Source organism: Megalobrama amblycephala, linkage group LG5 (genome assembly GCF_018812025.1).
Source record: "Megalobrama amblycephala isolate DHTTF-2021 linkage group LG5, ASM1881202v1, whole genome shotgun sequence".
Classification (NCBI taxonomy): domain Eukaryota; kingdom Metazoa; phylum Chordata; class Actinopteri; order Cypriniformes; family Xenocyprididae; genus Megalobrama; species Megalobrama amblycephala.
Window position 1 is genome coordinate 36,985,605 of NC_063048.1, and position 15,290 is coordinate 37,000,894.

Sequence of the window (15,290 nt, forward strand, 5' to 3'; positions counted from 1 at the left end):
GACAGACTTGTGCTGTACTTAACTCTATTTTCCTTTTTGAAGTGATTTTTCAATCATATTTCAAGCAATTCGAAACCATCATTGTGAACAGTGTGCATCTGAAGCGTCTCAGCTGATCGGGCCGATAACGATAACTTTAAAACTGAACATATATCGTCCGATACCGATATAGTGGCCGATATATCACGCATCCCTGATATAATTATAATATATTTCTATATAGCACACAAAATTGAGGCCTAGACCTCATCTCATGCAACCACTAGACTCTCCTCTGACATGTGTCGTGTGGGCGGATGAGGGATGAAGCTGCTTGAAGATGCTGAGGGAATGTTTTACATTCCTCTGCGGGATGACTCTGAGTTCCTTTGGGTCTCGCTGACGCAAATGTGCCACCAGTAACATGCAGAATGTCAAGAATGCAGAAACTCAGACACAGTTGAGCGTATTGTGCACTAGTGGTCGCGGATGAGTTGGACTCGCCTGAAATCAGTCTCTGACGCAAAAATCCCATCATATGACTGTCCTTGCCTCCCTGATTGGAGAGAGATTGCACTTCTACTCCAGATCCGGTGAACTTTACAGTGTAGGCAGAACAAGATTTGAAGTAAACTCGGGACACAAGCTCAGTGGTTTGGAGCTGCTTCTGTGCTTTATGAGTCTATAAATAATGTCTAATCCTCATCATATAACTGCCTGACCACATGCCTCTCATTTGCATTGAATAGGACTTACAGACAGTACCGGAACTGTGAATGACTTTAAACAGGGTGGGGACTGAGAGTGAAGGGCCTCAGGCCCCTCAGATCATGTGACCTCTGAGCAGGTTATTGGGTTCGTTTTAGTCGGCCAGTTCTGGCTGGATGCCATCCACTCCAGTATGTGTGGACCGCTGCAGTGAAAACTCACTGGTCATGTTGAAAAGCAGATGGGTTTCACCCACGGCCACAACCTACTACCTTCCGTCCTTATTTTATGAACCAAACACTCAGATTAAGATGTAATATCAGTCTCTGGTGTCTCCACAATGTGTCTGTTATTAGAGCTTGTCAAATTTGCTCCTATTTGGGTGTGAGCAAAAACACGCCATTTTTGTGTGTGTCCCTTTAAATGCAAATGAGCTGCTGCTCCCGGCCCCCTTTCCAGAAGAGGGCGGAGCTTTAACAGCTCAACAACAACAAAGCTGGAGAATCTCACACTTTGTTGTGTGTTCTCAGGGGCGGGATTTATGTAAATTTTAGGGTTTGTGATGTCACTAACCCAGGAAGAAGCTCGTTGTAGTCTCTACCAGCCATTTAAAAAGTGATTTCTGTAAAAGAAAATATCTCCTTTGCATTGAACTTTGAGTGTCGTAACTTTGCAGATGTTGTTTATGATCAAACAGCAACATTACACACTAACTAAAGTTAAAAAAGTGAAATCTCAATCAACCGGCCCTTTAAATGACAGATTTATTGCATGCATTAAATAAGGAAGATGTCACTTACAGGTTAAATAAAGAAAATACAAAGAATATGCAATCTAGTGCATTCAAATATTTAACAAAATGTTCCTCTCTAGAGGTTTTTTTTTGCAAATGATCAAGTTTATGGTCTTTAAATGTGACGTTAAGTGTTCTAAAGTGTTTTATTGACGTCTTTCCGCACTGATTGACCGATAACATGATTTATTTTAGTATCTTTCAACATTCCTTCGGATGTTCATTCATGTTTATTTGGTGCTGCAACTAGTAGTAAAGATAAAGAGATGATCTGTCACACATTAAAAAGTGTCAAAACCACATTTATTGTTTGTATTTCGCTATAAAGTTGACAGAAAGCTTTGTTTCACATCAGAAGTAACAAAACTTAAAGCTTATTACTGAATGGCAGGTGTTTAGTGAAGTATTATTTTGAGGTTATCATTGAGAAGTCGATGGTTACCTGTTGTGGAAACAGACACTGACACAAGCAAATCTTGCCTTTGAAGAAATGCTAATTAAACCTCACTGTTTCAGCCGAAACTGGAAATTCATTTTCATACCATCACGCACACACGTCACTTCTTTACTGATTTCCTTTTGGTCCTTTTGTTTACTGTATATAAATGAGTTTCTGTGAAGCAGGCAGTCACTGGTCAACACATTTGTGTTTATTTATGATGCTGCCATCCTTTTAAAGTCGTCTTCCTTTCGCACAGGAAGTGGTGGCTTCTGCAGTGAATGTGATACTTTATCTCTGCGATGAAAGTCTGACAGTCGAGCGCTGCAGATGTGCAGCATTTATTGTTGTGGATAGTGGATTGTAATAATTTGATTGCTGATTGACTCAGAGCTTATTAAACGTGTCGTGGGGCTTTTATAAAGCACAGATTACCTTTATCTTGTGACAGTAATCTACATCTTGGCAATTCAGTCTAAATATTATTAATAATACATTGAAATATTTATTGAGCATTACATATTGTTGTTGCTGAAGTTTTATAAAGCAGTAAGTTGTGTGCTGGTTTTACTTACAGTGATTTACTATAGTAAACAGATGAATCCCTTAATTGTTTTAAGTTTAACATATTGTTAAACAAAGAAATGCATACAAAAGTTTGATGTTTTTGAAGTCTCTTAGGCTCACCAAAGCTGCATTCGTTTGTTCAAAAATACAAACCCGATTCCAAAAAGTTGGGACACTGTACAAATTGTGAATAAAAACAGAATGCAATGATGTGGAAGTTTCAAATTTCAATATTTTATTCAGAATACAACATAGATGACATATCAAATGTTTAAACTGAGTAAATGTATCATTTTAAGGGAAAAATAAGTTGATTTTTAAATTTCAAGGCATCAACACATCTCAAAAAAGTTGGGACAAGGCCATGTTTACCACTGTGTGGCATCCCCTCTTCTTTTTATAACAGTCTGCAAACATCTGGGGACTGAGGAGACAAGTTGCTCAAGTTTAGGAATAGGAATGTTGTCCCATTCTTGTCTAATACAGGCTTCTAGCTGCTCAACTGTCTTAGGTCTTCTTTGTCGCATCTTCCTCTTTATGATGCACCAAATGTTTTCTGTGGGTGAAAGATCTGGACTGCAGGCTGGCCATTTCAGTACCATGATGCCATAATGTTGTAATTGATGCAGTATGTGGTCTGGCATTGTCATGTTGGAAAATGCAAGGTCTTCCCTGAAAGAGACGACGTCTGGATGGGAGCATATGTTGTTCTAGAACTTGGATATACCTTTCAGCATTGATGGTGCCTTTCCAGATGTGTAAGCTGCCCATGCCACACGCACTCATGCAACCCCATACCATCAGAGATGCAGGCTTCTGAACTGAGCGCTGATAACAACTTGGGTTGTCCTTGTCCTCTTTAGTCCGGATGACATGGCATCCCAGTTTTCCAAAAAGAACTTCAAATTTTGATTTGTCTGACCACAGAACAGTTTTCCACTTTTCCACAGTCCATTTTAAATGAGCCTTGGCCCAGAGAAAACGCCTGCGCTTCTGGATCATGTTTAGATATGGCTTCTTTTTTGACCTATAGAGTTTTAGCCGGCAACGGCGAATGGCACGGTGGATTGTGTTCCCCGACAATGTTTTCTGGAAGTATTCCTGAGCCCATGTTGTGATTTCCATCACAGTAGCATTCCTGTATGTGATGCAGTGCCGTCTAAGGGCCCGAAGATCACGGGCATCCAGTATGGTTTTCCGGCCTTGACCCTTACGCACAGAGATTGTTCCAGATTCTCTGAATCTTTGGATGATATTATGCACTGTAGATGATGATAACTACAAACTCTTTGCAATTTTTCTCTGAGAAACTCCTTTCTGATATTGCTCCACTACTTTTGGCCGCAGCATTGGGGGAATTGGTGATCCTCTGCCCATCTTGACTTCTGAGAGACACTGCCACTCTGAGAGGCTCTTTTTATACCCAATCATGTTGCCAATTGACCTAATAAGTTGCAAATTGGTCCTCCAGCTGTTCCTTATATGTACATTTCACTTTTCCGGCCTCTTATTGCTACCTGTCCCAACTTTTTTGGAATGTGTAGCTCTCATGAAATCCAAAATGAGCCAATATTTGGCATGACATTTCAAAATGTCTCACTTTCAACATTTGATATATCTATATTCTATTGTGAATAAAATATAAGTTTATGAGATTTGTAAATTATTGCATTCCTTTTTTATTCACAATTTGTACAGTGTCCCAACTTTTTTGGAATCGGGTTTGTACATTAAAAATTGTGAAATATTTTTATAATTTAAAATAGCTGTTTTCTATGTGAATATATAGTGAAGTGTAATTTATTCCTGTGATCAAAGCTGAATTTTACTCCAGTCTTCAGTGTCATATGATCCTTCAGAAATCATTCTGATATGATGATTTGCTGCTCCGTTAGTATCAATTATTAATGGTGCTCAATTATTAATAATGGTTCTTATTATTATCAATGTTGAAAACACTGAGAAAGTTCATTAGAACATTTATTTGAAATAGAAATCGTTTGTAACATCATAAATGTCACTTTTAATTAATTAATTTAATCTAAATTCCCATTATAAATTCTTTTCTACACATTTCATCATCTGTTTAAACCTAAAAGAGTGATCAGTGTGTTCATTTTTATGCATTTACAAGCTCTGCATCAACCAAGCTGGAGTTTTAGAAATATAATCAATTATTTTCAGGCCTTAAATGTCTTTAGGCTTCTGCTTTAAGTGTTTTTGTCTGGAAAGCTTCCATGATTGCTTTATGTGTTTAAATGTGGTGATCTGGTTTAGACAGCACTGATTTAAGTGGTCCGATCTTCATCTCTACTCCACGCAGTTGACCCGTGTGAAGAGGCTTTACGCTGGCCGGAACGAAGGACTCCGCAGATCTGGATAGACGGACGGGCTGCTGCTGGAGAGCATGATGACGGACGTGGTGATCGTGAAGGAGGGATGGCTGCACAAGAGAGGTGCGTGCTTTCTGTAGCAGGGATTGATCAGCTTTCATAATGTACAGAACGTGTAGGTTTCAGCGCCTTGAGGCAAATGTGAGAGGAAGAACAACATGAGAGAACAACAGAGAGAACAGAGCATCACAACAGCTCAATAGGTTTTCCTTCAGGCTCTTTACACACACGCACATACAATGAGCAATACATTTTTAAAGCATTGTTTGTTCATGTTAGCTTACATTGCATTAATGTTAACAAATACAACTTTTGATTTTTAAAATGTTTTAGTAAATGTTGAAATCAACATTGACTACTATTAATGAATGCTGTAGAAATATTGTACATTGTTAGTTCATGTTAAAGTGCCCCATTATGGTTTTTTGGATATAAACTTGTAATAGAGCTGTTTGTGAATGTAAAAGGTCTGCAAACAGATCAAATAGTTAATTTCTCCCAAAAGAAAGAATTGATTCTGAACTGTCTGAAACTAGTCATCAGTAATTCCAGTCTCTCTTCCTGCTGAACCTATGTAGGTTTGTAACTAATTTACATAATGCCAGCCCATTGGCTGCCAGTGAACAGAGTCTGCTTTGCCCCGCCCTCAATCACTGTAGTTGTATCTGAGATGGGAAGAGTTTGGTTTGTTGTTTCAGAGCTTCGAATCACTTTAACAAACGCCATCGTTACTGTTCGTATCACTGTGAATCAAGTGCTCAGGAAGAGTGGAAATCCATATATGGTAATGGGCGGTTAGTTTCCAAGACTGGGCCGTCTGACCAATCAGAGCAGAGCAGGCTCTCAGAAAGGCGGGGTTTAGAGAATCTTTGATTGAAGTGTTTCAGATGCTGCAGTGGATATTATGAGAAAATTAAAGTGTTTTTTGACCTCGGATGAATGTAAATCTATTATACAGGTGCTGGTCATATAATTAGAATATCATCAAAACGTTGATTTATTTCACTAATTCCATTCAAAAAGTGAAACTTGTATATTATATTCATTCATTACACACAGACTGATATATTTCAAATGTTTATTTCTTTCAATTTTGATGATTATAACTGACAACTAAGGAAAATCCCAAATTCAGTATCTCAGAAAATTAGAATATTGTGAAAAGGTTCAATATTGAAGACACCTGGTGCCACACTCTAATCAGCTGATTAACTCAAAACACCTGCAAAGGCCTTTAAATGGTCTCTCAGTCTAGTTCTGTAGGCTACACAATCATGGGGAAGACTGCTGACTTGACAGTTGCCCAAAAGACGACCATTGACACCTTGCACAAGGAGGGCAAGACACAAAAGGTCATTGCAAAAGAGGCTGGCTGTTCACAGAGCTCTGTGTCCAAGCACAGTAATAGAGAGGCGAAGGGAAGGAAAAGATGTGGTAGAAAAAAGTGTACAAGCAATAGCGATAACCGAGAGGACTGTGAAACAAAACCCATTCAAAAATGTGGGGGAGATTCACAAAGAGTGGACTGCAGCTGGAGTCAGTGCTTCAAGAACCACTACGCACAGACGTATGCAAGACATGGGTTTCAGCTGTCGCATTCCTTGTGTCAAGCCACTCTTGAACAACAGACAGCGTCAGAAGCGTCTCGCCTGGGCTAAAGACAAAAAGGACTGGACTGCTGCTGAGTGGTCCAAAGTTATGTTCTCTGATGAAAGTAAATTTTGCATTTCCTTTGGAAATCAGGGTCCCAGAGTCTGGAGGAAGAGAGGAGAAGCACACAATCCACGTTGCTTGAGGTCCAGTGTAAAGTTTCCACAGTCAGTGATGGTTTGGGGTGCCATGTCATCTGCTGGTGTTGGTCCACTGTGTTTTCTGAGGTCCAAGGTCAACTTAGCCGTATACCAGGAAGTTTTAGAGCACTTCATGCTTCCTGCTGCTGACCAACTTTATGGAGATGAAGATTTCATTTTCCAACAGGACTTGGCACCTGCACACAGTGCCAAAGCTACCAGTACCTGGTTTAAGGACCATGGTATCCCTGTTCTTAATTGGCCAGCAAACTCGCCTGACCTTAACCCCATAGAAAATCTATAGGGTATTGTGAAGAGGAAGATGCGATATGCCAGACCTAACAATGCAGAAGAGCTGAAGGCCACTGTCAGAGCAACCTGGGCTCTCATAACACCTGAGCAGTGCCACAGACTGATCGACTCCATGCCACGCCGCATTGCTGCAGTAATTCAGGCAAAAGGAGCCCCAACTAAGTATTGAGTGCTGTACATGCTCATACTTTTCATGTTCATACTTTTCAGTTGGCCAAGATTTCTAAAAAATCCTTTCTTTGTATTGGTCTTAAGTAATATTCTAATTTTCTGAGATACTGAATTTGGGATTTTCCTTAGTTGTCAGTTATAATCATCAAAATTAAAAGAAATAAACATTTGAAATATATCAGTCTGTGTGTAATGAGTGAATATAATATACAAGTTTCACTTTTTGAATGGAATTAGTGAAATAAATAAACTTTTTGATGATATTCTAATTATATGACCAGCACCTGTAGGAGAAACTACAAAAAAATTAGGAACCATTAAAATGGCATAATGAGGCAATGTGGTTAACTAATGTTAACTGTAAAGTGTTACAGACAAAATAATCTTTCATCAAAATGTCATATGGACATCATAGAGACACTTTTCACCATCTAATCAAGTCCCGCCCATTGAATATCCTGTTTCACTCTGAAATACGTCACATTAGGTGAGAAAAATGGGTTACGAGCAGCGTTTCACATTGACCCAGGACGTTCCTTTAAATTGCTGCTCCAGATTCAGAGGTGATCAAACACTAATGTTTCTGAACTCTGTCAGCGCTGAGGATTCATTCACGTCTAGTTTTCTTGTGTCATTGTGTGTATGAACTTACTTTTTTGTGGTGATTCGATTAGGGCTGTTGTGATGGAAACTTCCCCAAATGCAAAAGAGAGAGTGATCTACGCTATCAGTTTCAGTCTGTCTTCACTTGTCTTATAGAAGCTGTACTGAGAAAATGTTTGTTTAGATGATCTGCTTCTTCATTCAGTTACATTCAAAATCAGTCAAGATAGAATAGATGCAACTAGTCATAATTATGCATGCTCCGCCTCCATTTCTGAGTGCCACGCCCACATCTCAAAATTCAATTCACATTTATTTGTATAGCGCTTTTCACGATACATATCATTTCAAAGCAGCTTTACAGAGAATGCATGTCAACATTACAATTTAAAGAATGCAGTTAGCAAGTAATGTAATAATTTAGGCAATTATGACTATGATTATAATGATTAGGCAAAAAATGACTTTGTTGTAGTAGCTGCTCTCTGGTTGCTGGTTTATTTAGTTGCCTATATGGTTAGTTTAGTTGCCTTTAATAATTTCTTTGGGTTTTCAGGTGCATTTCTGAATGTTACCACAATTGTGTACATGCATGACGAATGAAATCGTGTCACTTCCACTCTGCTAACCAGAACTGCTGTTTAGACACACAAGCAGTGATGGGTTTAGCAGAAGATCCACTCCTCTGTGACGTCAGACAGCTGTCTGGTTAACCAGAACAGGAAACAGAGAGGAGGTGGCGAAGGGGGAAGAACCGTTATTTAGATCTCAGTGGCTGATACAGAAAAATGTGAATGGAGGGTCTTCAGGGACGGGAAGTGTGTTTTCCACTGGTGCTCTTACTAGAAATAATGTCTGGACTGACATTTGAGTCTTTCCCCTCTGTTACAGTTATATGGTGTGGTGAAATCAAAAGTTAATTGTTCATATATATTCATTAGATGCTTGTTTAATGTGTCTGTTTGTGCTTCAGACATGAATGATTCCTTAAATCTTGCCTCTTGTTGAGGAGAGTATGCTGTTACTTTAAGCGATTTGTAGTATTTATCTGTTTAAACCTCTTAAAGTGGACCTATAATGCCTCTATTCACAAGATGTAATATCAGTCTCTGGTGTCTCCAGAATGTGTCTGTTATTAGAGCTTGTCAAATTTGCCCCTATTTGGGTGTGAGCAAAAACAAGCCATTTTTGTGTGTGTCCCTTTAAATGCAAATGAGCCGCTGCTCCCCGCCCCCTTTCCAAAAGAGGGCGGGGCTTTAACAGCTCAACAACAACAAAGCTGGAGAATCTCACACTGCCACAATGACGAAAGTGTTCAGCCTTACATTGTTCAAACCGGAGTCGACACTGATGGAGAGACTCAGGAAGAAGTTACAACTTTTAGACGTTTCTGAATGGTTAGTGGATAAATGTATGTAGTTGCTGTGGAGTTGATTCAACTCATCCACTAGCATGTGCCGTCATGTTCATCTTTTGTGTTGAATTGACCCTCGTTTGTGAAGCAGTCCGGCGTAAAATGACGGCATGTCAACAACACTCTACTACAACAACTCTTCCTCTTCTCTAAAGCAGCCCAACATGGCCCCGCCCCCTTTGTTGTGTGTTCTTGGGGGCGGGGTTTATGTAAATTTTAGAGTTAGTGATGTCACCAACTCAGGAAGAAGCTCGTTGTAGTCTCTACCAGCCATTTAAAAAGCGATTTCTGTAAAAGAAAATATCTCCCTTTGCATTGAACTTTGAGTGTCGTAACTTTGCAGATGTTGTTTATGATCAAACAGCAACATTACACACTAACTAAAGTTAAAAAAGTGAAATCATAATCAACCACCCCTTTAATTCTGATATTTAGTTTTTGATTCCATGATGATTGAGGATGTTTTCAGATATATACTACCGTTCAACAGTTTAGGGATTCAATGATAATTAGAAATGAGCAGCAAATCATCATATTAGAAGGATCATGTGACACTAAAGACTGGAGTAATGATGCTGAAAATTCAGCTTTGATCACAGGAATAAATAAAATTTTACTATATAGTCATATAGAAAACAGCTATTTTAAATTTTAATAATATTTTAGAATTTTTACAGTATTTTTGATCAAATAAACGCAGCCTTTGGTGAGCAGAAGAGGCTTCTTTCAAAAACATTTGGTAATTTTGAATGTAAAGTATTGCTCTTTTGGAAATAAATTTCTTTAATTTATTTCCAGATTTATTCTATGTAGTTTCATTTTGAAATCCTTGCGCACACACACTCTTCGTGTCTCCCTCCCGTCAGGAGTGTGTGTCCGGTCGGCTGTCATAGCGCCAGCAGCTGTGCCCAGTGAAATGTCACCGGGAGTGTCCGTGTGTTTTGATTGGACGCCGTCCGTCCCCCTCGGCCAGAGCAAAAGGCTTCTGGTGGACGGGTGAAGATGTCACGTCACTGTCAGCTCACCTTTGCCACCGTCTGCCATCACACAGACGGTTTGTTTAGTGCGTTTGACCCACGTCTCGATGCCCGCTGTCCAGAGACAACACACTCTCAGAGTTTAATACAACAGTGTGGAATCTGACAGCGTCCGTCCAGCTCTAGATGCTGGAAGAACGTGAGTGTGTGCCTGTAGATTTGAGCTCTTCTAGTCTCAAGAAAAAGTGTTTTTTCCTCAGTCTTGTTTTTCAGCACAAATATCTAAACATTCTTAAACCAAGATACATTTACTGGAGAAGCAAAATGACTGAAGATATTAAAGAGATGGTTGATTATGATTTGACTTTTTTATCTTTAGTTAGTGTGTAATGTTGCTGTTTGAGCATAAACAACATCTGCAAAGTTACGACACTCAAAGTTCAATGCAAAGGAGATATTTTCTTTTACACAAATCGCTTTTTAAGGACTACAACAAACGGCTGGTAGAAACTATAACGAGCTTCTTCCTGGGTTAGTGACATCACAAACTCTAAAATTTACATAAGCCCCGCCCCCAAGAACACACAACAAAGGGGGCGGGGCCATGCTGGGCTGCTTTAGAGAAGAGGAAGAGTTGTTGTAGTAGAGTGTTGTTGACATGCCGTCATTTTACGCCGGACTGCTTCACAAACGAGGGTCAATTCAACACAAAAGATGAACATGACGGCACATGCTAGTGGATGAGTTGAATCAACTCCACAGCAACTACATCAATTTATCCACTAACCATTCAGAAACGTCTAAAAGTTGTAACTTCTTCCTGAGTCTCTCCATCAGTGTCGACTCCGGTTTGAACAATGTAAGGCTGAAAACTTTCGTCATTTTGTCTGCGTGAGATTCTCCAGTTTTGTTGTTGTTGAGCTGTTAAAGCTCCGCCCTCTTCTGGAAAGGGGGCGGGAGCAGCAGCTCATTTGCATTTAAAGGGACACACACAAAAACGGCGTGTTTTTGCTCACAAATAGGGGCAAATTTGACATGCTATAATAAATGATCTGTGGGGTATTTTGAGCTGAAACTTCACAGACACATTCTGGAGATACCAGAGACTGATATTAGGTCTTTAAGTCTTGTTTAAAATGGATTGAAATGAAGTGAGTTTATGCTTACAAGAAGTACAAATATCGGCTGATGGGAACAGACATTCCCTTTGAATTAATTTTTCTAAGCCCATTGACAGGTATTTGTTCTTAGTTTAAGCATAAACTCAGCAAGCAAGCAAGACAAGGCCACTTATCTGATCTGGCAAAACATTTTTTGTAAACGTTCCATTGCGTATCTGTGTTTGTGCTCTGGAGAGCATCAAAGGTTTCTATTTACAACGTGTTTTTGCACCATTGAGCATTGTAGCCAATCACAGCCATACCTGGGGTTAGTCAGGATCCACTCACCACTCAAAATGCCAGAGTATTTGTTTAGTGCTATGTATATATTGTGATTTTTAAACAATAATGTATATATTGTGATTTTTAAATAATTATACTGGAAAATAAGACAATTTTCTGTATGTTGTTGTCAAGGCAGCTGCATAGAAATGCAAATGTGTTTCTTATCTTGAAGTATTTTTTACAATAGCTCTACCAAACCCATTGTGATTTCTTCAGGATCATTTTGATAAAACATGCCGGTTTAATTAAGCTTGATTGGATTGAGAAATAGCTAAAGTTCACTCTATTTACCCTGAAATGAAATATTTTGTTATCATTTACTTGCTCCGTACACAAAAGAAGATGTTCACACTGCTCTTTTCATGTGTTTTGAAAGAAAACAGCGAACACAGGAGCTGTCAAAGAGGACAAAGAAATGAACTATTGTTCATATAAACTGTTCCTTTAATGCATAGCATTCCTGTAGCTCAAACAGTAGATCATGTCTCTAGCAACACCAAGGTTATGGGTTCGATTCCCAGGTAATGCATGATCTGAACAGATGTATACTTTGAAGCCAATGCAAGTCGCTTTGGATAAAAGCATCCGTCATATACATGAATATAAATATTGTTCACTGGTAGTGGGATTGTTGTTGGAACACAATGACAGAGTGACGTTTTCATCTCAGCGATGGTTCCTCTATGAATCCAGGTCATTGTGCACTTGTCTATAAATATAGTTTAACAGCAGCAGCCGAGGGATTTCTTTTGTGTCATAAGGAGTTTGTTTTAGTCTGTATTCAATTCTCCAGCTACTGAAAAGCTCCTCTTTTCCCATAAACGGCATCGACCTCACAATCCCTGCACCGGAGAAGGTCACATTCTAGAATTTGAGAACAACCTGGTGCTTTTGTTTCCTTTAGTGAAACTTCATTAGCCTCCTGATTCTGTATCAATTAGTCATGTGTTCATGTGCAGGAAACTGGCATTTATTTGTTCCTTCTTTTCTTTGTACAACTGTTTTTTTTTTTTTTTCGGCATAAAATCAAAATGTACTTTGTTAATTTATGTTCCTGTTCTTATTGTGAATTCATCTAAAGAAATGCATGTTTGTTTTCATAATCTTTGACCAAAATGTAGGCTTTTGGTGAAAGATTATGAAGACAAATATTTTGCTTCCTTAGAATAATGTGCACTGATGATAAAGACCAAAAGCATGTATTAAGTAATACATTTTTATTTTATAGAGTTTATAAGTGCAAATAAAACTGGAGCAGAAGTTTTGTTCGGTCAGATGTGTTTTCAGACATTCTGTAGGTCTGTTTTGTCTGTTAGAGCTCAGCAGTTTGAGATGTTTCAGCATCTGGAGTGGATTGACGTCATACGCTCGTCTGATTCATTCCAACAAATGTAAAGAGGCTATGTTTTACAAAGCCAAAAATGCACTGTTTTTCTGCCAAGTGAGGACATCACGAAACATCAAAGAACCAGCATAAGAACATCAAGGCCAAATCTCAGTGAAGGCCAGTAAAACTGAGGCTTGATTCACGAGCTGAGCTCTCCATTATCTGAGCTGTGTGACTAGTGTGAAGAAACGGCCCCTTGCTAGACTAATGAAGGGAAAATCAATTAGAATTCATTGCATATTTACTGGATAAGGGGTTTTTGAAATTCATGCAAAACTAGATATTAGCATTTTCAAAGTTTTAGTGGTTGTCTGGGTGTTGCTATGTGGTTGCTAGGATGATGCATGAGTGTTGTGAGTGGTTGCCTGGGTGTTGCTATAATGACAGTTTTGTGAGTAGTTGCCAGGGTGTTGCTGTGATGTTAGACTGTTCTGTGTTTTCCAGGGTGTAGTTATAATGCTAAAGTGTTGTGAGTGGTTGTCAGGGTGTTGCTATTTGGTTGCTAGGGTGTTAGTATGATGCTAGTGTGTTGCTATGGGGTTTCTATGACTCTAGAATGATTTGAGTGGTTGCTAGAGTGTTACTATGAGGCTAGAATATTTTAAATGGTTGCCAGGGTGTTGCTATGATGCGAGAGTGTTGCGAGTGGTTGTCAGGGTGTTGGTATTTGGTTGCTAGAGTGTTAGTATGATGTGTTGCTGTGTGGTTTCTAGTATGCTAGAATTTTTTGAATGGTTGCCAGGGTGTTGCTATGATGCTAAAGTGTTGTGAGTGGTTGCCAAGCTGTTATTATGTGGTTTCAAGTATGATGCTAGAATATTTTGAGTGGTTGTCAGGGTGTTGCTATTTGGTTGCTAGTGTGTTCATATGATGTTAGTGTGTTGCTGTGGGGTTTCTAGGATGCTAGAATGTTTTGGATGGTTGCTAGAATGTTACTATGATGCTAGAATTTTGAGTGGTTGCCAGGGTGTTGCTATGATGCTTGAGTGTTGTGAGTGGTTGTCAGGGTGTTGCTATTTGGTTGCTAGATTGTTAGTACCATGCTAGTGTGTTGCTGTGTGATTTCTATGATGCTAGAATGTTTTGAGTGGTTGCCAGGGAGTTGCTATGATGCTATGTTGCGAGTCGTTGCTTTTGTGTTGCTATATTGTTGCTAAGATGATATTAGAGTGTTCTAAATGGTTGCCTGGGTGTTGCTATGTGGTTGCCGTGTTACTATGATGCTAGAGTGTTGTGAGTGGTTGTCAGGCTGTTTCTATGTGATTTCTAGGATGATGCTAGAATGTTTAAGAGGTTGCTAAAGTGTTACTATAATACTAGAGTGTTGTGAATGGTTGCCAGAGTGTAGATAAAGTTGCTAAAGTGTTACTATGATGCAGCTAGAGTGTTTCTGGGTTCCTATTTGGTTGCTAGAGTGTTACTATGATTCTAGAGTGTTTTGAGTGCTTGCCAGGGTCAATGCCAAGATGTAGCTACAAGGGTGTTGTGAGTGTGTGGTACTTTGGCAGGTTGTTGCTATGTGGTTTCTAAGATGATGCTAGAAGGTTTTGAGTGGTATCCAGGCTGTTGCTATGAAGCTAGAGTGTTCTAAATGGTTGCCAGGGTGTTGCTATGACATTGCCAGGATGTTGCTATGTTACAAAAGTGTTGCAAGTGGTTGGCAGGCTGTTGCTATTTGGTTTCTAAGATGATGCTAGAAGGTTTTGAGTGGTATTCAGGCTGTTGATATGAAGCTAGAGTGTTCTAAATGGTTGCCAGGGTGTTGCTATGACATTGCCAGGATGTTGCTATGTTACAAAAGTGTTGCAAGTGGTTGGCAGGCTGTTGCTATTTGGTTTCTAAGATGATGCTAGAAGGTTTTGAGTGGTATCCAGGCTGTTGCTATGAAACTAGAGTGTTGTGAGTGGTTGCCAGGGAGTTACTATGTCGTTTCCAGGATGTTGCCATGTTACAAGAGTGTTGCAAGTGGTTGGCAGGCTGTTGCTATGTGGTTTCTAAGGTGATGCTAGAAGGTTTTGAGTGGTATTCAGGCTGTTGATATGAAGCTAGAGTGTTCTAAATGGGTGCCAGGGTGTTGCTATGACATTGCCAGGATGTTGCTATGTTACAAAAGTGTTGCAAGTGGTTGGCAGACTGTTGCTATTTGGTTTCTAAGATGATGCTAGAAGGTTTTGAGTGGTATTCAGGCTGTTGATATGAAGCTAGAGTGTTCTAAATGGTTGCCAGGGTGTTGCTATGACATTGCCAGGATGTCGCTATGTTACAAAAGTGTTGCAAGTGGTTGGCAGGCTGTTGCTATTTGGTTTCTAAGA

The 15,290-nt window shown here is 39.4% G+C and overlaps 1 protein-coding gene across 1 annotated transcript in view; it reads left to right on the top strand.

Moving 5' to 3' along the window:
- Window positions 1–15,290, top strand: part of akt1 (v-akt murine thymoma viral oncogene homolog 1) — a 60,002-nt gene that overhangs the window by 2,091 nt on the left and 42,621 nt on the right. Inside the window, exon 2 of the mRNA XM_048192144.1 lies at window positions 4,810–4,942. Within this exon, the coding sequence (XP_048048101.1) occupies window positions 4,894–4,942 (49 nt within the window). The 5' untranslated portion in view covers window positions 4,810–4,893. The remainder of the gene's footprint in view (window positions 1–4,809; window positions 4,943–15,290) is intronic.